The sequence below is a fragment of the Balaenoptera ricei genome, chromosome 2 (genome assembly GCF_028023285.1).
Source record: "Balaenoptera ricei isolate mBalRic1 chromosome 2, mBalRic1.hap2, whole genome shotgun sequence".
NCBI lineage: Eukaryota > Metazoa > Chordata > Mammalia > Artiodactyla > Balaenopteridae > Balaenoptera > Balaenoptera ricei.
In genome coordinates, this window is record NC_082640.1 from 42,142,782 (window position 1) to 42,167,209 (window position 24,428).

At 37.8% G+C, this 24,428-nt stretch overlaps 1 protein-coding gene across 15 annotated transcripts in view; it reads right to left on the reverse strand.

The window, feature by feature from the left end:
* AKAP13 (A-kinase anchoring protein 13) overlaps positions 1–24,428 on the reverse strand; it is a 344,171-nt gene that overhangs the window by 91,665 nt on the left and 228,078 nt on the right. For all 15 annotated transcript variants that reach the window (XM_059912544.1, XM_059912539.1, XM_059912543.1 and 12 more), the window contains one exon: positions 3,316–3,391. In XM_059912544.1, the coding sequence (XP_059768527.1) occupies positions 3,316–3,391 (76 nt within the window). The remainder of the gene's footprint in view (positions 1–3,315; positions 3,392–24,428) is intronic.

Here is a 24,428-nt window from a genome sequence, read left to right on the forward strand (position 1 = left end):
ATAAAATTACCTTTTCTATTAGTTAGGCATTTGACTAGGTACTGGGAATTATCCAAATAAAAAGAGATGTCTAATGTTTGTGTGTATGTGGTGGGGGGGAGTAGTTTACAATTTTGTAGTAGAAATGAATATATTAAGAGGTAATTTCAACACAGAAGTACAGAAAGGATGCCATAGGAATAGAGGCACGGCCCGCAGATTAATCTGAAAATGTTTCAGTTAAAGAAAAAATTACCTTGGTCCATTTCAGTCTTGGTCCAAACTATCTCTGAGTGTGTTACTTAATGGGAATAACCTTGCCTTTCAAAGGCCTTTCAAAGACTGGAAATCATGGGGATTCTGGAGTTCTGGTCCCTTTTTTCCCACATCCCAGAGTATGTACTAACTTAGGTGGAGCTGGTGGCTGTGATTTTTCTACTTGTTCCCCCCACACCTTTTCCCCACTTGGAAAAATCAAAAACTCCACTCCATGGTTGAGGGGAAAATAGGGGGACTGGCCAAGGAAAGAAAGGGCTGCCGCAGCAACTATGCTAAGGTGCTAGCTGTCCAGCTGGCAGTCAAACAGACCACGTCCCAATTCCAGACCTGGGAAACAGAGCAGCTCAAGACATTCTAATGGAAAATCCACGGGGAAGATCCAGACTCAGCCCTGGCAGGAATACCTCACCCAGAAAATAAATCCAAGCCAGCACTACAAGGGACCACAAACCAAGTCTGGGATGAGAATCTGCTGCTGTGATACAATGTTGGTTGGTGAGCTGGGGCGGAGGGAAGACTATGAAAACAAGGAACAAGGGAGAGAAAAGGACCTTAAGACATTATGAAACCCCACAAATGGAAGTGGGGGGGACCCTAAGGCAGAGCTAATCTATACCCCATTTCACATGTGTTGACAAGTTTTCAAAATGGATGAAATCTTTCCTTTCTTCTTACATGCTCTCTTCCTAAGGAATAAAGAGGAGCGGCAAACAAAGGTATAAACAGGAACGAGTAATCATTGGTTTCAGAGTGAGGCTGATGTGGCTCAAATCTGGATCTGAATACTTATAGCAAAAAGATCCCAGGCAAGAAGGAATTTGACCCTCTAAGTCTCCATTTCCATACCAATGAAATGGGATGATTTGTACCTCCCTAAAATAGTTGTAGGGATGGTTAGAAATAATTTATACATATAGTAACCAGAACTCCGCCCCTGAGGACACAGCAGGCATGCGATAAACATGCCTAATGGAGTTAAGGCTTCATTAACCTGTAACATGTGATTTGACAAGTATCCAGTAAGGACATTACACCTTGAGGTGGGCCAGCCCCATTTTATGACCCACATATAAATCTGTCTATAACTTTTGTGTCCTGAGCCACTAGCTTTTTAAAAGCTAACAAAATGTGCACTTTTAAAGTGCTATCTAGTCTTTTAGGTTTCAATTATACATATGTAAACAAATTATAGTTGAGGAAGGGTAGGAAAACTTACCAGCAGCCCACTCACTGGGCTTTGCTGAACCATGTTAATCATAATGCATCTGTATTTATTTCTATTTAAATAGGTTTGCATTTATCCTGGATTGAAGAGTATACAAAGTGATTTTAAATGTTACTATCTTATTTAGTCTAATACTATTGCTCTCTTGAGCTGTGTTTAAAAGTAAAAGAAAGAAACCTACATGACTGAAAGTACCTAGAATTCACAAAAAACTATGCCTAAAATAAAAATCTCAGGTCTGAAGTTCAGAAGCATAATCCAGATCTTGGGTTTTGATAAACTGAAGTTTAAAAAGAATCACTCTAAAAAGATCAAAGTCTTTTGGGGGCTGGGGTATGGAAAAGGTGAACAAAATTCAAGATTATGCCCTGGGGAAAATGCTCAGGGGTTCAAAATTCATTTCCTTAAACGAGTAAAATAAACTGCAGCATGTGAAGAAACTTCCTGTGAATATTCAAATTATGAGGCAACCTCTACATAGCAGACAGTTTCACTGCTTGAGTGGTTGAGAGTAATTACACTTTTAGAAAAGGCCCCAAACAGCTTAAAGAACCAAAACATAGTAAGTACTATACTTTTAAGTAGAAGATTCTAGGGGGAGAGATGGGGAAAATGTAAGTTAAATCTGTGAACAAGGTCAGTCTTATAATATTCGGAGACCCGAAACACAACTACAGCATAATAATATCCTTTAACCTCTTTCTCCACGTGAGAGAAAAATAGAAAAGAACTTTTCACAACTGTTCTGACACTTCCTTTGGAGCAAAGTCAGAGGATTGAGAACCAGTAGGAAACTTCTCTGGAGATAGAGAATTTGAACCATTTGTCTTTAAATTTAATACTACTGCAGGACATCCACAGCTAAACTGTCTCTAAAAGGACCAGTAAATGAAAACTCGGTAATTTTTAAAGCAGGTCAGTGAAAATCGGGAAGGTTAACAGAGGTTTTGTTGGGTAAAGTCGACTCAAGAGCCCAAAATGCAAATTACCAGCTGCAAGAACAGTCACAGAGACTTCAGTTACTCACCAGGTCATTCGGACTCTTCCCTTAAGAAAGGCCAGTAAGGCTTTAGGGATGGAAGACAATAGAGCACATAGACATTAGGGAACGTACCTTACGTCACAGTGAATTAGTGGCTAAACTTGGATAAAAAGTTGGGATTCCTAACTAACCACAGATCATGTGCTGTGTCATTAACCAGCAAGGTCTTAAGAGCATTTTACCCTCATCCAATGTTACTAATACCTCATGGGTGCTTAAGGAAACACTCAACTGCTGACAATACTTCCAAAGATTATGGCTCTCAATCTTGACTACAAAGCAGAGGAACCAACAGAGCTTTTAAAGATTCTGATGCCCAGACCACACCCTAACCCAATTAAATCAGAATCCCTAGGGGCAGGACCCAGAGATCACTACATTTTTAAAGCTCCCTAGATAATTTCAATGCATAGCCAAAATCGAGAGCCCCAGGATTAGTCCTTAATAATACATATTTATAGTTTTATCATATTAAGAAACCTGTATCACATGTACATACATGTACAGCACATACGCCTTCACAGATGAATTAATAAATCATAAAGCCACATGTGAAAACTTAATACTGAAGTGAAATTTACGTAATTACATGTTCATTTTCAACTCTGAAACAAAATGCCTACAAACCCAAATCACGTACACCCCTTCTTCTGATTTATCCCATAATGCTCATGAAGGACAGACCTTGAAATCAAACAATCTGTTATTAGAGTGGGACTGTGGCTCTAGAAAATGGACATTTTGGATGCAGTCATTCAAGCAAATTGGAAGTTGGAGAACCCCTGCGTACCTGGGCTCTGCGTGGGAGCCAAAAGAGATGCTGCATCTGGGCATGGCTCAATGGTACACCAGCTTTCTCGGTTTATCTGAAGAAAAAGAAAAAGAGATTGAGTTTCAGACAGTGAAGTAGTGTGGGATGTTTATACAGCTGTTTCAAGTATATCTACCACACCAACACTCCTATCTTTTTCTTTAACATTTTACTGCAAAGTGGGTAAAATTATGTCAAGAAAAAACCTTTTTCACAACACAAGGCAATCTATATTCAATTAAGACTCTAAAGAAACTGTCAGTAAAAGTTAGGCATATAAAAGCAAGAGGAAAAAAGATATACAAAGAGGAAGATCATGGTGCAGGCCAATGGTGAAATAAAAAAGAAAAATAAGTTAACAGGTGAAAAGGATCAAATATTGAAATATGCATTTCACATCCTAGGTTGCAACTTAGAAAATGCAAAAATAATTCCTATTTATTCAAGAATTACTGTATGTTGGGCATCAGGTTAAGAATTCTACATATATTATTGCATTTAATCCCCACACTAGCTCCAAGAAGTTTGTAATATCTCTATCCAAAGAATAGCTTGGCTTGGAGGAGTTGCTAAGGTAATAAATGGCAGGACTGGGAATGGAATACAAACCTATGTGATTCTAAAGCATATTAAGAAGCACATACACCCGCCCTAAAACATTTTTTTTTAATTTAGCCTTTACAACTCCAAACCATCTTAACATTATAACTTTCTACTTTCATTAGATTAAAAATAATGTAATTTTTAAAACTACCATTAGAGATTTCAACAGCCTTCTCTCAGTAATTGATAAAACAGGTAGACACAAAATCAGCAAGAATATACATAAAGAACTTGGAAAACATCATCAACCAATTTGATTTAATCAACATAACTGAGCCTTTTACCCAACAATAGAATACACATTCTTTTCAAATGCACATGGTATGTTCACCAAGATAGAATATATTCTGTCGTATAACACAAGTCTCAAATTTGAGGATTAAAATCATATTAAACATGCTCTTTGACCACAACAATATCAAATTAGAAACCAAAATCAAAAAGATGTCTGGAAAAACCCAATATTTAAAAAAATTTTTTTAAAAACTTCTAAAAAGAAATCTTAAGGAAACATTAAATATCAGAAAATATTTCAAGCTGAATAAAAATAGAAATACCACATATGAAAATTTGTGACATACAGCCAAAATAATGCACAGAGCAAAATTTATAATATTAAATCCCTGTACTAGAAAAGAAATGTCTCAAATCAGTGATCTAGGCTTCCACCTTAAGAACTCAGAAAGAGAACAAAATTAACACAAAGCAAACATGATAAGTAAAACAAAGAGCAGAAATCAGTGAAAGAGAAAATAGAAAAATAAAATCAATAAGATCAAAAGCTGGATCCTTAGAAGATCAGTTTACTGATATCAGTAAAACTTTAACTAGATTGACCAAGAAAAGAATTCTAAGTTAAAAATTACCAGTATCAAGAATTTAAAGGGGGACATCACTACAGATCCTACAGACACTGAAAGGATAATAAGGAAATATCAATATTACGAACAAGAAATACAACAAGTTAGATGAAACGGAAGCATTTCATGAAAGACACAAACTACCAAAATTCTTTCAAGAACGTACAGATAATCCGAACACCCTTATTCTATTAAAGACGTTGAATACATAGTTTAAAACCTTCCTGTAAGGAAAACTCCAGGCCCAGATGACTTCAGAGGTGAATGGCACCAGACATTTAAGGAAGAAATAATAGCAATTCTACACCAACTCCTAAGGAAAACAAAAGAGGAGGGAACAATATACAGCTCATTTTATAAGCCCAGCATTACCCTGACACCAAAACTAGACAAAGACATAAGAAAATTATAAATCAATATCCTCAGGAACACAGACGAAAAAATCCTGAACAAAAGTTAGGAAAATGAATCCAGCAATATAGAAAAAAGATAAACATCGTGACCAAATTCATCCCAGTAAAGCAAGGTTGGTTTAACATTTGAAAATCAATTTATTAACAGACCAAAACCTCCCACAAACTAACGATTATCAAGAGATGCAGAAAAGAATCTGGCAAAATTCAACATTTAAAACTCACAGAACACTGAAAACAGAAAGGAAATTCCTCAACCTGATAAAGTGCATCTATTTAAAAAATCCTGATACTTCACTCTGAGATCAAAAACAAGGCAAGAATGTCCACTCTCAGCACTGTTATTCAATATGTACAGGAGGTTCTAGCCAATGCAGTAAAGCAGAAAAAGAAATAAAATGCATAGGTGTAGAAAAGAAGTAATTTTACTACTTTATTCATAGATGGCATGATTATCTATGGAGAAAATCTCAAGGAATCTACAAAAATGCTACTAGAATAAATGAGTTTAGCAAAGCTGAAGGTTATAAAGTCAATGTACAAAAAAAAAAATCAATACTAGTCCTATATATTTGGAGTGAACAATTAAAAATTGAAGTTAAAAACAAAAGTAATATAATTTACAATAGCATCAAGAAATATAAAATAATTAGGCATAAATTTAATAAAATATGAGCAAGACTTGTACTCTAAACACTGCAAAACACTACTAACAAAAATTAAAGCAGGCTTAAATAGAGACACCATGTTCATAGATCAGAAAACTCAATTCTGTTAAATTGTTAATTCTCCCCAATTCATCACTACTTGATCTCAAGACTTACTATAAAAGCTTTTTTGGGAGATTGGTTCAGGATGGCGGAGTAAAAGGACGTGCGCTCATTCCCTCTTGCGAGAGCACTGGAATCACAACTAACTGCTGAACAATCATCGTCAGGAAGACACTGGAACTCACCAAAAAACATACCCCACATCCAAAGACAAAGGAGAAGCCACAATGAGACGGTAGGAGGGGCGCAATCAATAAAATCAAATCCCATAACTGCCGGGTGACTCACAAACTGGAGAACACTTATACCACAGAATTCCACCCACTGGAGTAAAGGTTCTGAGCCCCACGTCACGCTTCCCAACCTGGGGGTCCGGCAATGGGAGGAGGAATTCCTAGAGAATCAGACTTTGAAGGGTAGCGGGACTTGACTGCAGGACTTGGACAGGACTGGGGGAATCAGAGACTCCACTCATGGAGGGCACACACAAAGTGGTGTGTGCATCAGGACCCAGGGCAAGGAGCAGTGATCCCATAGGAGACTGAACCAGACTTATCTGCTAGTGTTGGAGGGTCTCCTGCAGAGGCGGGCGGTGGCTGTGGCTCACCGTGAGGACAAGGACACTGGTAGCAGAAGCTCTGGGAAGTACTCCTTGGCGTGAGCCCTCCCAGAGTCCACCATTAGCCCCACTAAAGACCCTGGGTAGGCTCCAGTGTTGGGTTGCCTCAGGCCAAACAACCAACAGGGAGGGAATCCAGCTCCACCCATCAGCAGACAAGCAGACTGAAGTTTTACTGAGCTCTGCCCAACAGAGTAACACCCAGTGCTACCCACAACCAGTCCCTCCTATCAGGACACTTGCACAAGCCTCACAGATAGTCTCATCAATCAGCAGACAAGCAGACTGAAGTTTTACTGAGCTCTTCCCAACAGAGCAACACCCAGCACTACTCACCACCAGTCGCTCCTATCAGGAAACTTGCACAACCCTCATAGATAGCCTCATCCACCAGCAGAAGCAAGAAGAACTACAACCCTGCAGCCTGTGGAACAAAAACCACAGTCACAGAAGAACAGACAAGATGAAAGGGCAGAGGGCTATGAATCACATGAAGGAACAAGATAAAACCCCAGAAAAACAACTAAATGAAGTGGAGATAGGCAACCTTCCAGAAAAAGAATTCAGAATAATGATAGTGAAGATGATCAGGACCTCGGAAAAAGAATGGAGGCAAAGATCAAGAAGATGCAAGAAATGTTTATCAAAGACCTAGAAGAATTAAAGAACAAACACCTAGAAGAATTAAAGAACAAACAGAGATGAACAATACAATAACCGAAATGAAAAATACACTAGAAGGAATCAATAGCTGAATAACTGAGGCAGAAGAACGGATAAGTGACCTGGAAAACAGGATGCTGGAATGCACTGCCACGGAACAGAATATAGAAAAAAGAATGAAAAAAAAGAAGACAGCCTAAGAGACTTCTGTGACAACATTAAACACAACAACATTTGCATTATAGGAGTCCCAGAAGGAGAAGAGAGAGAGAAAGGACCCGAGAAAATATCTGAAGAGATTATAGTTGAACACTTCCCTAACATGGGAAAGGAAAGAGCCACCCATGTCCAGGAAGCGCAGAGAGTCACAGGCAGGATAAACCCAAGGAGAAACACACTGAGACACATAGTAATCAAACTGGCAAAAGTTAAAGACAAACAAAAATTACTGAAAGCAAACAAGGGAAAAACGACAAATAACATACAAGGAAACTCCCATAAGGTTAACAGCTGACTTCTCAGCAGAAACTCTACAAGCCAGAAGGGAGTGGCATGATATATTTCAAGTGATGAAAGGGAAGAACCTACAACCAAGATTACTCTGCCTGGCAAGGGTCTCATTCAGACTTGACGGAGAAATCAAAAGCTTTACAGACAAGCAAAAGCTAAGAGAATTCAGCACCACCAAACCAGCACCACGAAACAACAAATGCTAAAGGAACTTCTCTAAGTGGAAAACACAAGAGAAGAAAAGGACCTACAAAAACAAACCCATAACAATTAAGAAAATGGTAATAGGAACATACATATCTGTAATTACCTTAAACGTGAATGGATTTAAATGCTCCAACCAAAAGACACAGGCTTGCTGAATGGATACAAAAACAAGACTCATATATATGCTGTCTACAAGAGACCCACTTCAGACCTAGTGACACATTCAGACTGAAAGTGGGGGGAAGGAAAAAGATATTCCATGCAAATGGAAATCAAAAGAAAGCTGGAGTAGTTATACTCATATCAGATAAAATAGACTTTAAAATAAAGAATGTTACAAGAGACAAGGAAGGACACTACATAATGATGAAGGGATCAATCCAAGAAGAAGATATAACAATTATAAATATATATGCACCCAACATAGGAGCATCTCAATACATAAGGCAACTGCTAACTGCTATAAAAGAGGAAATCGACAGTAACACAATAATAGTGGGGGACATTAACACCTCACTTACACCAGTCAACAGATTACCAAACAGAAAATTACTAAGGAAACACAAGCTTTAAGTGACACAACAGACCAGATAAATTTAATTGGTATTTATAGGACATTCCATCCAAAAACAGCAGATTACACTTTCTTCTCAAGTGCGCATGGAACATTCTCCAGGATAGGTCACATTTTGGGTCACAAATCAAGCCTCAGTAAATTTAAGAAAATTGAAATCATATCAAGCATCTTTTCTGACCACAACGCTATGAGATTAGAAATGAATTACAGGGAAAAAAACGTAAAAATCACAAACACACGGAGGCTAAACAATACGTTACTAAATAACCAAGAGATCACTGAAGAAATCAAAGAGGAAATCAAAAAATACCTAGAGACAAATGACAACAAAAACATGACGGTCCAAAACCTACGGGATGCAGCAAAAGCAGTTCTAAGAGGGAAGTTTATAGCTATACAAGCCTACCTCAAGAAACAAGAAAAATCTCAAATAAACAATCTAACCTTACACCTACAGGAACTAGAGAAAGAAGAACAAACAAAACCCAAAGTTAGCAGAAGGAAAGAAATCATAAAGATCAGAGCAGAAATAAATGAAATAGAAACCAAGAAAACAATAGCAAAGATCAATAAAACTAAAAGCTGGTTCTTTGAGAAGATAAACAAAATGGATAAACCATTAGCCAGACTCATCAAGAAAAAGAGGGAGAGGACTCAAATCAATAAAATCAGAAATGAAAAAGGAGAAGTTACAACAGACACCTCAGAAATACAAAGCACCCTAAGAGACTACTACAAGCAACTCTATGCCAATAAAATGGACAACCTGGAAGAAATGGACAAATTCTTAGAAAGGTATAACCTTCCAAGACTGAACCAGGAAGAAATAGAAAATATGAACAGACCAATCACACATAATGAAATTGAAACTGTGATTAAAAATCCTCCAACAAACAGAAGTCCAGGACCAGATGGCTTCACAGATGAATTCTATCAAACATTCAGAGAAGAGCTAACACCCATCCCTCTCAAACTCTTCCAAAAAAGTGCAGAGGAAGGAACACTCCCAAACTCATTCTATGAGGCCACCATCACCCTGATACCAAAAGCAGACAAAGATACTACAAAAAAAGAAAATTACAGACCAATATCTCTGATGAATATAGATGCAAAAATCCTCAACAAAATACTAGCAAACAGAATCCAACAACACATTAAAAGGATCATACACCATGATCAAGTGGGATTTATCCCAGGGATGCAAGGATTCGTCAATATATGCAAATTAATCAACGTGATACACCATATTAACAAATTGAAGAATAAAAACCATATGATCACCTCAATAGTTGCAGAAAAAGCTTTTGACAAAATTCAGCACTGATTTATGATAAAAACTCTCCAGAGAGTGGGCATAGAGGGAACTTACTTCAACATAATAAAGGCCATACACGACAAACCCAAAACAAACCTCATTCTCAATGGTGAAAAACTGAAAGCATTTCTTCTAAGATCAGGAACAAGACAAGGATGTCCACTCTCACCACTATTATTCAACATAGTTTTGGAAGTCCTAGCCACAGCAATCAGAGAAGAAAAAGAAATAAAAGGAATACAAATTGGAAATGAAGAAGTAAAACTGTCACTGTTTGCAGATGACGTGATACTAAAGATAGAGAATCCTAAAGATGCCACCAGAAAACTACTAGAGCTAATCAGTGAATCTGGTAAAGTTGCAGGATACAAAGTTAATGCACAGAAATCTCTTGCATTCCTATAAACTAATGATGAAAAATCTGAAAGAGAACTTAAGGAAACACTCCCATTTACCACTGCAACAAAAAGAATAAAATACCTGGGAATAAACCTACCTAGGGAGACAAAAGACTCTTATATGTAGAAAACTGTAAGACACTGATGAAAGAAATTAAAGATGATATAAACAGATGGAGAGATATACCATGTTCTTGGATTGGAAGAATCAACATCGTGAAAATGATTATACTACCCAAAGCAACCTACAGATTCAACGCAATCCCTATCAAATCACCAATGGCATTTTTTACGGAACTAGAACAAAAAATCTTGAAATTTGTATGGAGACACAAAAGACCCTGAATAGCCAAAGCAGTCTTGAGGGAAAAAAACAGAGCTGAAGGAATCAGACTCCCTGACTTCAGACTATACTACAAAGCTACAGTAATCAAGACAATATGGTACTGGCACAAAAGCAGAAATATAGATCAATGGAACAGGATAGAAATCACAGAGATACACCCACACACCTATGGTCAACTAATCTATGACAAAGGAGGCAAGGATATACAATGGAGAAAAGACAGTCTCTTCAATAACTGGTGTTGGGAATACTGGACAGCTATATGTAAAAGAATGAAATTAGAACACTCCCTAATACCATACACAAAAATAAACTGAAAATGGATTAGAAACGTAAATGTAAGACCAGACACTATAAAACTCTTAGAGAAAAACATAGGAAGAACACTCTTTGACATAAATCACAGCAAGATCTTTTTTGATCCACCTCCTAGAGTTAGGGAAATAAAAACAAAAATAAACAAATGCGACCTAATGAAACTTAAAAGCTTTTGCAAAGCAAAGGAAACTACAAACAAAACGAAAAGACAACCCTCAGAAATGGCAGAAAATATCTGCAAACGAATCAACAGACAAAGGATTAATCTCCGAAATATATAAACAGCTCATGCAGCTCAATATTAAAAAAACAAACAACCCAATCCAAAAATGGGCAGAAGACCTAAATAGATATTTCTCCAAAGAAGACATACAGATGGCCAAGAAGCACATGAAAAGCTGCTCAACATCACTAATTATTAGAGAAATGCAAATGAAAACTACAATGAGGTATCACCTCACACCAGTCAGAATGGGCATCATCAGAAAATCTACAAACAACAAATGCTGGAGAGGGTGTGGAGAAAAGGGAACCCTCTTGCACTGTTGGTGGGAATGTAAATTGATACAGCCACTATGGAGAACAATATGGAGGTTCCTTAAAAAACTGAAAATAGAATTACCATATGACCCAGCAATCCCACTACTGGGCATATACCCAGAGAAAACCGTAACTCAAAAAGACACATGCACCCCAATGTTCATTGCAGCACTATTTACAATAGCCAGGTCATGGAAGCAACCTAAATGCCCATCGACAGACGAATGGATAAAGAAGATGTGGTACACATATACAATGGAATTACTCAGCCATAAAAAGGAACAAAATTGGGTCATTTGTAGAGACGTGGATGGATCTAGAAACTGTCATACAGGAAGTAAGTCAGAAAGAGAAAAACAAATATCGTATCTTAATGCGTATATGGGGAACCTAGAAAAATAGTACAGATGAACTGGTTTGCAGGGCAGAAATTGAGACACAGATGTAGAGAACAAACGTATGGACACCAAGGGGGGAAAGCGGCGGGGGTGGTGGTGGGATGAATTGGGAGATTGGGAATGACATGTATACACTGATGTGTATAAAATGGATAACTAATAAGAACCTGCTGTATAAAAAAATTTTTAAAAAAAAAAGTACTTTTAGAAGTTGGGATAATTTCCCAAAATGTAGAGATAGTGAAGGTTTTAGTTCAGTGAAGTATTTGTTTTTGTATTGTTAATAGCTTTAGCTTTTGGAATGCTAAAATTAAAAAATTTTAAACTCAAAAAAAAAAAACAAAACAAAAACAAAAACAAACAGATTAAGTAAAATCCATACCCCCCCCCCCAAAAAAAAAGAAGAAAAAAGAAAAGCTATATTGTGGCTTCCCTGGTGGTGAGGTGGTTAAGAATCCGCCTGCCAATGCAGGGGACACGGGTTCAAGCCCTGGTCCGGCACGATCCCACTAAGCTCATGCGCCACCACTACTGAGCCTGCGCTCTAGAGCCTGCGAGCCACAACTACTGAGCCTGCATGCCACAACTACTGAAGCCCGCGTGCCTAGAGCCCGTGTTCCGCAACAAAGAGAAGCCACCACAAGGAGAAGCCCGTGTACCACAACAAAGAGTAGCCCCTGCTCGCTGCAACTAGAGAAAGCCCACGCACAGCAACGAAGACCCAACGCAGCCAAAAATCAATCAATCAATTTATTTTTAAAAAAGGCTATATTAATAAAGCCAGTTTGGTACTGGTATAAAGACAGGCATACAGATCGAAAGAACAAGAGAGAATCCACAAATAGACCTTCACAGATATGACCTATTCATGTTTGACAAAGATGTCTAGGTATTCCAATGAGGAAAGAATAGGTTTTTAACAAATGACGTTGCAAAAATTGGGTGTTCATGTGAAAACAAACAAATAAATCTCCCTCAAATCTCAAACTTTATATTGTCTATAAAAATGAGCTCAAAATATATCTAAATGTTAAACTTAAAACAACAAAACTTCTAGAAGAAAACAGGGGAATGTTTTTTGTGACACTGGGTTAGGCAAAGATTTCCTAGCATGCATTAAAAAAGCATGAAAAAAAACTTGTAAATTTGACTACATCAAAATTCTTTTAAAGTCTTGCTCCTCAAAAGGCATTGTTAGGAAAATGAAAAGGCAAGCCACAGACTGGGAGAAAATATTTACAAAACATCTATCTACTAAAGGACTGGTAATTAGAATATTAAAATACACATAACAACAACAACAACAACAAAACCTCTTACAATGCCATAAGACAAACAACATGCTTTTTCAAATAGGCAAAAGATTTGACTAAACATTTCATCAAAGAAGATGTATGAATGGCAAATAAACACAGGAGAAGATGTTGAACACCGTTAATCATCAGGGAAAAGAAAATTAAAACCACAAGGAAATAACAGTCTACAGCCATTCAAATGGTTAAAATTAAAAACTGGTAATTCCAAGTGTTGCCAAAGATGGAGCAACTGAAACACTGGTAACATTGCTGGGAGAATGCAAAATAGTAAGTCACTTCAGAAAGCAGTTTAGCAGTTTCTTATAAAGTCAAACATATATTTATAGACAACATAGCAATCAATCCCACTGTGGTATTTACTCCCCCAAAAATCAAAATATACCTTTACACAAAGACTTTTACTGGAATTTCAAAGCAGCTGAATTCATGATAACCCCAAACTGAAAACAGTCCAGACTGTCATCAATGGGTAAATGGATAAACAAATTGTGATACAGCATTCAATGCAATAGACTCAGAAACAGAAGGAATGAACTACTGATACAAACAACATGGACAAATCTCAGGATCACTATGTTAAATTAAAAGAAAAAAGCCAGACAAAAAGACTACCTACTGTATGGTTCCATTTATATAATACCTTAGAAAAGGCGAAATTAATACAAGAAAGCGTATTAGTGATCAACAGGGACTGCAGGAAGAGGCTGACTGCAAGGGGACGGGAGGGAACTGCAGGGGTGATGGAAACGTTCCTATCACGACTGTGGCAGTGATGACACAATTCAATCAGTTGTCAAAACTCATCAAACTGTGAACTTAAATTGGTGAGTTTTATTGTATATAAATTATATCACAATAAAGGTGAAAAAATGTATCCCCAAAAGAGAAGTATAATATTATATTTTAGTTTTTACCACTCCCAAACACCTTAACATTATAATCCTCTAGTTTCATTAACACTGAAACAGTCAGTGGATTCTAAACAATATAAGTAGGAGTATCTAAACAAATTACTAAGTAGTTGAATATTTATAATGCTCAAAGATGATTTTACTTAACGGTTTCTACAATATCATGTGTACCTACTGGTAAATTTCGGATCTTTGGTGAGAAGATACTAAACTATATTGGTGAAAGGGACCAACAGTTTTACTAAGTATGCTACGTGGGATAAGGTAGAAAGCTATGGGACATTCTGTCAAATTACAACTGTTTGACAAAGAAGAAATGCAAGGAATTAAGCTGCTTGCAAATAACCATGAAACAAAACAAATCATTAGCTCCTTTCAGCTCTTTCACCATTAGAGAGGAGAGGAGGTGGGGACCAGGGGCCATCAATGTTTCAATTCCTGGTGTGCTACAAAATGATGCCAAAAATTTGAAAGTGATGTTGAATGGAAAAGAATCTCCAGCAGGTTCCCTAGGATTATGCAAAATATCCCCTTTCAAAATGCAATTTGAATGTGCCTAAGGAAGAAACCTCAAATTCAGTAATGTTAACAAACCCTATCCACATCTTTCAAAGAATCGAAGCAGCAAATTTTCTTTAAAAAAATCTTCCATTTAGAGAAGGATTTTCTTACTGTGAACTGCATCTCATTTGAAATGAGCCAAAGTTCACTTCCAGTGAAGTTTCTCTGTTAACAGGAAAAGCAAGAGTCCAGAATTGCTGTACTTTTGCTCCATGAATACAGCAACAAATTTAAGTAGGTAACAGAAATAAAAAAGCAGATCCTTTAAACAGCGAAGAATGCCAAGCCGCTCTGAATTATCACGACATTGCTCTCTCCCCTTCTATGACCTTCAACACCTCTTCAGTCAACATTTTAGGAAACTTTGTTAAAATTCTTTATCTGAGAATGTTTTTCATCACCTTTTCACACATCATTCCATAGCCAATAAGTAAACCGAACGTTCTTGCCTTCAATATTTGAGGGACTAATACTTTACACTTTTCATGTAATTTTAGGCATTTGCGTGTTACAGAAAGTGAGTTATACATTTTGCAAAATAACATATAATGTAAATAATCCATAAATATTTATTTAAAATAATGTATTATTTAACAAAAATAAAAATATTTAAGAGTATTACTTAAAATAATATATAATAAATACTGAAAGAAATTAAAATTAAATCAAACCTCTAACTAAATACACTAATTTCTGAATAACAATGATGAGAACATATTAGTGATGGGAGGCAATTCCCCATGGGTCTCCCCTTTTTCTGCATGTCTTGTAAGCAAAGGACACTGACTGTCCTTTTGTTCTAGACTATCTTTTCAAGAATGTCTATATATCAAACAGCCTTGGAAGATAGAGATATTGTTTCTTTCTGAAGCAAAGAGCAGATGTGTTGAATCAGAGCAAAGGTCAGGTAGGCTTACCGCCCAATGTAAAAATTCACGTTTCCTAAGGTTGGGGTTCCTCAGCTGCGACAGAGCATCTACCTGGGCCCCTCTGTATTGCCCCCGTGAGACTAGGGAAGCAAGAAGAACCAACGAGAAGCTGATGCTCATGGTGCTTTTTGAACGATGAGTAATAAATTCATCTGTCTCTGACCCAGGAGTTCCGTGACTTCAGCCAGCAGCCATGAAATTGTCAGGCTAACTTGGTACCTTACAAGCAGGGTAAAATCTCAGACCCATCACATTTTGAAAAATTAGTCTATATTAAACAGTATTAAAACATTTAAACACAGTGGCAGCCAAAAATCTCTCGATATGATCACACCTATGTGGTGAAAAACTCTAATCTGATTCAATTTTTCACTGAGTGGTTATTCTTGAATTATCATAAAGAGACAACTAATATCCATTTTAATTTTTCCATAGCTTCCTGAATTTTAATGACTGTGTTACTTTAAAATTTTTATTTTTATAAACTTGGATAGTACAGAATTCTCATACACAGGGTCTCACCAGTTTCTTCAATGTTACATAATCACAGTACATTTGTCAATACTAAGAAACCAACACTGGTACACTATTAATTAAATTACAGACTTTGGATTTCATTCATTTTTCTAATAATCTTCTCTACTGTTCCAGGATTCAATCCAGGATACCACATTGCATTTTGTGTGTGTATGTGTGTGTGTAATTTTGCATTTTAAGACCTTAATTGAAATATAATTCATATACTCTAAAACTCACCCATTTAACAGAGCTGTGTAACCATCACCACTAACTAATTTTAGAATATTTTCATGGCACCAAAAAGAAACTCTGAGTAGTAGTCACACACCCCCACCCACCCCCAAACCCAGTTCTAGGCAATCAGTAATCTACTTTCTGTCTCCATGGATTTGCCTACTCTGGACATTTCATATAAATGGAATTGTACATTATGAGGTCTTTGGTGACTGGCTTCTTTCACTTAGCAAGAGGCTTTCAAGGTTCATCTGTGTCTTAGCATGTATTAGTACTTAATCTTACTGCCAAATAATGTTCCACTGTATAGATATGCCCACATTTTATTTATTTATTCTTCAGCTGATGGACATTTGGGCTGTTTTCACTTGCTGGCTGTTATGAATAATCCTGTTATGAATATCCATATACAAGTTTTTGGTGGACGTGTTTCATTTCTCTTGGGTATACATCTAGGAGTAGAACTGCTGTGTCATATGATAACTTTATGTTTAAAATTTTGAGGAACTGCCAGACTTTTCCAGAGTGGCTGCACCATTTGACATTCCCACTAGCAACGTATGAGTGTTCTAATTTCTCCACACCCTTGCCAATACTTGTTACTGTTCTTGTCTGTGTTTTGGTTGTAGCCAAACTAGCAGGTATGAATGGTACCTCATATTGAGTATATGAGATATACTTCCAACCTTCCATTCTTTTAAAATGGAAAGTATTTTTTAATCTATTGGTTACTTTCTAGGAAAGGAAGATTCTATAAAGACACAATGCTAAGCACCCTCAGATTTGTTTCCTTCCTTCTTTTATTAAAAAAAAAAAAAAAACTAAATAGGGACTTCCCTGGAGGTCCAGTGGTTAAGACTTCGCCTTCCAATGCAGGGGATGCGGGTTAGATCCCTGGTCCAGGAGTTAAGATCCCACATGCCTTGTGGCCAAAAAAAAACAAAACATAAAACAGAAGCAATATTGTAACAAATTCAACAAAGACTTAAAAAAAAAAAGTACTAAAACCTTCTGTGTATCAAAACATTGTGTCAAGCCTTAAAAGCAGAAGTAGTAAAAGAACTGAGTCCTCAAAGAACTCATAGTTTATCTGAGAGAGACATGGAAATGTTAAGTAAATAAGCATTCCATAGCGTTTTGCACACATCAGGCACTGAAATGTGTGCTGACTTGGACAAGGTGTGCTGTGACCAACAGAAATGGGAATTAGAGTGAATGGGATACTCTAACGACAAACCGTACTTGAAATGGTTTATACATTTCTGCCCAGGTCACAAATGTGACGTACAGAGACACTGGGCCAGAATAACAACTCTTCTCTTTCACTTCATACAAGGCATTGCACAATACATAGAGGGGGAGGTCAGAGTTTGCCACGCCCTTGTAGAAGCAGAAGAATTCAGAGAGGTAAGAGTTTCACAGAAGTTAAGGAAGCAGAGGGCTTGAAAAGAGAAGGTAGGTCCACAGTGCCAACTGCTGCTGAGAAGTCAAAACTGATAAAGTTTTGAAAGGAAGTTACTGAATTGGGCAACTGTGAGGTTTGTGGTGAGTTTGGAAAGAACAGTTTTAACAAGACAGGTGGTACCAGAATTAAAACTGTAAAACATCTCATTATATTTCTAAATTCATGGTACTTTAAAGTTTGCAAAGTATTGTCACCTAGATTTGACCTTTTTCCTGTCCCACAAGGAGGCACACTACCATTTTCGAGAAGAGGCCACACACTCAGTGCGGCTAGATTTGGGGATGGTATAGCTTTGTGTGTGAACTATATTGTACTGGTAACTTTATCTGCTCCAAAGACTGTAAGCTTCTTGAGAACTGAATCCCATCTTTTATTCCACGGATCTCCCAATGAGTAGATGGTAGATGCTTAGCGAATCATCTTTGAATTCCTTATTGTCAACGATTTTACAGAGAGCTAAAAGTTGGGAGAACCTTTAGGATTATCACTCTGCCTCCCTTTACTAGCTCCATTAAAGGGGGATGGGGGCACATCCCCCTTTAATAAGAGACTCGAAGGAGGTAACACAGCACTTAGAGACAGAGTGAGGACCCAGTCTTCCTCACTTCCAGTCCAGCGCTCTTTCCCCACCCCTGCAAATGTCTCTTCTTATTCTTAACTTTGTCTCAGAATTCAAATTTTGTTTAAACAATTTTTAATAGCAATATGAAATTGGATAAGTCTGGCAAAGTGCATTTAACATCTCTGGAGAAGATTTGTTGGAAAATATAGTCAATGTTTAATTTAGACCAAAATATTTAGAAAATAAAGTATTATCATAATGCAACAACTAAAATATGGAACTGTGGATGCCGATATTCTGAACATTGAAATGCTGTAATTGAAAGAAATGTTTTTTGTTTGTTTGGGCTTTGTCTATTTCAAGGAGCCTGCATTTTCAATCACTAACAGTTAATTACCAATGATGTGCTGAGAATGATGTGTCTCTAAGTACACAAAAAACTTCAGGAAATCTGGCACTGATGCAGTTCCAGTCTGTTCCTTCTTTGGAATTAGGACTCATTCACAAACACTGAAAGTAAAACCTATACGGAAAATTAGTAAATTTCAGGTAAATCAAAGACTTCCTCACCAGGAAAGGATGGGGAAATCTAGCATAACAAGTCTTCCTAGAACTATCTTGCTGATTCATGCACACGTTGGCCAGTCGGCTTTTGGGGAGTACTGTACCCACTTTAGGCAAGGAACAGTGACAAGGTAGAGCAATAGAAAGACGAATCATGATCCTGATGACAACTGGCACAATAGGTCCCACAGTTTTAAAGTATGAGGGACCTCTGTTCATTTAAAATGTCAAGGGTTACATCTGCCTCCACATCCCAGGATGATACACGTATAACCATACGGGTCTAAGGATTATCAGACCCCATGAAATAACTCCACAAACTGAGGACTACAGGTTGGGAAACAGACTAGTTTGTGAAATACAATAGGTACACTAGTACCTGAAACCCAGAGAGGTAAGGAAGTCTCTAGTATAAAAAAAGATAATTTCTGGCTCAGAGATTTGGGAAAAGCTTATTAACAAAGCTGGTGGTATATGAGGTAAGTCCTACAGGGGGGGAGGTGTGCTTAAAAGAGAGAGATGGTAAGGCAGGGCACTCCAGCCACATGACAAAGAGGATAAGCAAACAGTCAGGACACTTCAGAGCTGGAGTACACAGCCTTTGGTGGCACAGACTCCTTCAAGAATCTGAGGGAAGCCATGGACCCCTTCCCAGAAACACACATGTATGTGTCCAGTCAGTGGTTCTGGAGCACAGCTTTACAACTCAGAGCAGAGACTTTTCCTTAGATGTTTTTGAGGAGCACAAAAAGCCCAAGAGTGTCCAGAAGTATAAACTGAGGAAAGAAGAATAACGGGAGATATGGCTTTGTTCTCTACCAGGGTGGACCCCTCTCCCCAATTATATAAGCAAGGGAGTGAAAAAAAAAATCAGTATTATACTAGGAAAACAACTGTAGAAATGTACAGATAAAATGGGACAGTGGGGAGGAAAGAAGCAGCACGGGACATCCAGGACACACAAGACCAGTCAGGAGGGGCCCAGACTGCTCTGGTCTGGAGAGAGCGTGTGCCTGGACTGGGGACATGGCCTTTGGAGCACAGAAGCAGCAGCAGGTCAGCAAGCTGGTACAAAGGGCAGAACCCACAGAAATGAGAGAGAAAGAGGAACCAAAAATCCACAATTTAACAGACTTAGGAAATCCACAGGAGATGATGATGGTGCCTTCTATTTGACTGTGTTGAGTTTTAAGTGTTAAGATGTCTTCCAAACGGTTAAACAAAGTTATAGCTATTGAGAGAAAGGTTGGAACTGGCTTCATCTGTTCTTGAGCAAAAGGTGAAAAGAATGTGTAAGAGAGTAGAGGCAGAACACACCAAGAGAAAAGACACACTGAAGGCAGCACGCATGTTAGATAACACACATCTACAGATGAAGTAGCTTGGAAAGCTGGCTTCTTACAAACATAAACAGCATAAAATTGAGTGTGGATTAACAAAATGCAAATAAATCAAAACCACAGTGAGATACCACATCACACCCGTCTTAGGATGGCTGTTATTAAACACACACAAACACACATACACACACCACCAACAACAACAACCACCTCCAGAAAACAACCAGTGTTGGTGAGAATGCAGAGAAACTGAAACCTTTGTGCATGTAAACTCTTGAGAATGTAAAATGGCAGTCACTGTATAAAACAGTAAGGGGGTTCCTCCAAAACTTAAACAGAACTACCTTATGATCCAGCAATTCCATTTCTGGGTACACACCCAAAAGAATTGAAAGCAGGGACTCAAACAGATATTTGTATACCAACGTTCACAGCAGCAATATTCACAAGAGACAAAAGGGGAAAACAACTCAAATGGCCATCAACAGATGAATGGATAAACGAAAGGTAGTATATACATGCAATGGAATGTTATTCAGCCTTAAAATAAGGAGAGAATTCTGACACATGCTACAACATGGATAAACCCTGAGGACCTTATGCTAAGTGAAATAAGCCAGTCACAAAAAGGACAAATACTGTATGATTCCACTTATATAAGATACCTAGAGTTGTCAAATTCACAGAGCCAAAAAACAGAATAGTGGTTGCCAGGGACTGGGGGAAGGGGGAAATGAAGAGTTATTGTTTAACAGGTACAGAGTTTCAGTTCGCAAAGATGAAAAAGTTCTGAAGATGGACCGTGGTAATATAATAGCTGCACAACAATGTGAATGTACTTAATGCCATTGAACTGTACACTTAAATGTGGTAAATTTTATGTTATGTATATTTTCCTGACCAAAAAAAAAAGGGAGTGTGCAGCAGTTAGAGAGAAGCGAGCTTGTTTAGAGAAAAGAAGCTGGGCAGCCCACAGTCAGAAGGAGCATTGGTAATCTGGGCCAGATGCTACCAATCATGGTCAATGCCATTAACCAGAAGACAAACTCCTTATGCACGGAGTGTGGAAAGAATGTCAAAACATGTATCAGCGTTTTCAACCACATCCTGTATACAGTAATAGCAACACCAAGCAGATCATATTCATGTGTGAAAAATACTGTGCTTACTATATATATAAGTAAGCTGTTTAAGATATAAACTGGATTACAAAACATCTCTCCCTCTTTCTGCCCGGTTTCAGAATCACTGATGTGACAAATAAATTTACCCTGGTCTTGGGTCTGTTTTTCAACAACTCCCCTGTTTGTCACTCACACAATGAGACAACTTAACGGCCATACACACTACGTGGCTCCACTTGAAACATTTTCAGAGTGCCTGCTATGGGCCAGGGAAAATGCCAGGCCCTGATCATATACATGATAACACACCTCTTCTCATGTTAGTCTCTTTTCCAAAAGGTGACTTCTAAGACTCAGGTTCCTACATTTACTGGATGACAACCTGGTTCTCTGTACTACTGACACTCTTCTTAGCCAGCTCTGAGACTAGGCTTGGAAGAAGATTCTGATCGCTAGCAGAATTAGGAGACAGACTAGAAAGAAAGAGCAGTGTTGAGATTGCTAATAATTTGAGCTTAAGAGAAAAACAAAGATAATGATTAATAATAAGTCCCTTTAATCCAGGTTTTGCCCTATGGAATCTTTGAATTATTAGCAAAATACAGGATTGGCAACTGATTGAATGGGTAGGAGAGGAAACAGTTCAAAATGATTCTGAAATTTTGTTTAGCAAGTAGTTGGAAATGAGGAAAACAGAGATTTTGCCATTAAATATCCACATCTTTTGGAAGAATAAGTTACCAAAAACCACTTTCTGGCTCTGACTCCATTTATGATTCTTTAGCTAAAACACGAACTTGGTTCCTTTGTCCATGTTACATCTCCATGACCACCAGCCCATGGACACTACAAGTATTGAACACCCAAAGTCCTGGTGAGTTATAGTGCACATGGAACACGGGATAAGAGAAGTTAATTCAAAAGAAATGTCGACCCATCCTGGTAATTTTTCATTCCTGTCACGAAGCCTGGGATCCCTTGTGATTATCTAAACCACACCTAAGTTGCGTTCCCATCAGTCTGAAAATAGAGTTGTACATATTTTCAGTGGAGAGAGAACTCTTTTGTTTTTTGGCAGTGTTTCTGCTACTGTTTATATCTGAACATCCTAATAATACAGCTCATGGTTACACCCAGCCTTCCCAGCCATTGCCTGTATTTACTTCCTCTGCAACTGTCTCAGGAGATCTAGCCAGAGTTACAAGGCTGAACAAAAGGAAGCAAAAACCCCTCCATCCGGACATGGAAGCCAACACTTGAGTCAAAGTCTTTTCAGGGAATCTGAGTGTAACTGAGCAGACAGGCATAGTTGTCTTCAATCCTTAGCCTCCTTATGTCTTTTGTCTGAAGCAGCATGGAAGTGTCTTAAAACAAGTAAACTTTTTAAAGGATGTGTATTTCTCTGGAAAATGACACTGGAGTTAAAGACAAACTACTCCTTCTGCGCTTTCACTAATGAGCTCAGGTGGCCTGCCCAAACATCAAGGATGGGGAGGGGGTCATCCTCCTCTGTGAACATTTTTATTCAATGCACGCAAAACATGGTTGCAAATCTTTTAACCATTCATCTGATACTCTGAATTACTAGTGACAAAGTAAGTTCTCAATAAATCATCCCTAACATGAAAAATCATGTTATTATTAGTAGGCAATGTTTTTCCAGGTACCCAAAGTAATAAAACTAGTAAAACAGAAATGGTCCCTGGACTAAAATCAGTTTAAGTCAGCAGTTAATCCTAGATTCCGACTCCCCTCTTTCTGCTATGCTAGTTTTGCAGTAAGTTCCTGACACTTGGTAACCTCTTGTGTTAGGAGTGGTCTCTTACTCAATGCGCTCATGAGTTAGCTACTGAACCGCGTCAGACAAAGGGTCCTATCATTCACCAACTTGTGAGCTCAACACTAGCTTTTTGAAGGATGCTGAGGAAAATGGGCATGTTGATACCAAAGGGCCTCTGCCAACAATTAAAATTCTTCCTTATCCCATTCTGTGCACATGATTCATAGTTACCAACCACTTATCAATCATAAGAGCCAGAAGGCATATATGCACTGGGGGAGACGGGTAACCAATATGGTGAGGAAGAGAAGTGTGTATGCATGTACTGGGCTGGGGGATGACAGCATGGGTGACCAAAGGATACTATCAACCTACACCTTATTATTTAGAAAAAAATTCAGAAAGGAGGCAAGATTTCAGAGGATGCTGGGGGCTGATGATGGGAAGCAAGAGCTGATCTGAGGATAAAGACCAGTGTGCCCAGCCTTAGGGAAATCCTAAGAGATGGCTTTGATGCAGAAAAGCTACCATGAAACTAACTGTACAGAACTGACAAAGGGAACAGATCAGAATGCAGAATAAGCCCAGGAAAGTATGGGTATATAAAAGAGGATCAGAATCTTCAAGTTAATCTACAGTGAATTATTCAGATGCCAATGGGAGGGACTGGAGTTGTAAATGTGTGATACCAAAGGGATAGGCTCACAATCTAAATTTTGTGATGACTGTCATAATTCATCTCTCTGTTCTTACCCCATCAGTATATTAAGTATAGTTTGCATAACATGAACAGATATTAAAAGATTAACTCATTCAATTAACAAAACTTACTGAGCATTTAGTACGAATGAGGGACACTGTTTAGATATAGTGAGTAGATGAAAAAATGACAAACTCCTTACTATAAAATAAAGCAATCTTCCACAGAAAAGGAGTGAGAAAATATACATGATCACTTGAGAACTGAAGTGGCATATACACCCAATATAATTATTTTTTTTTAGAAAAACACTGATTAAAGACACAAATTCAAAATGGAAGATAATTGGAGACCACTTCTGAATGATTAAAAATCATTCCAAAAATTGTGTGGCAAAATGAATTTAGATGAGATCATGCACCTGTCCAAAGTGTTGTAGAACGAATTCCCGCACCGGGAAAAAAAGTGCTTGCGGTAACTTCTAAGACTTCTTCCGATAGAAAAAGTTTAAGATTTTTAAAAATACATATATATATATATAAATAAAAAT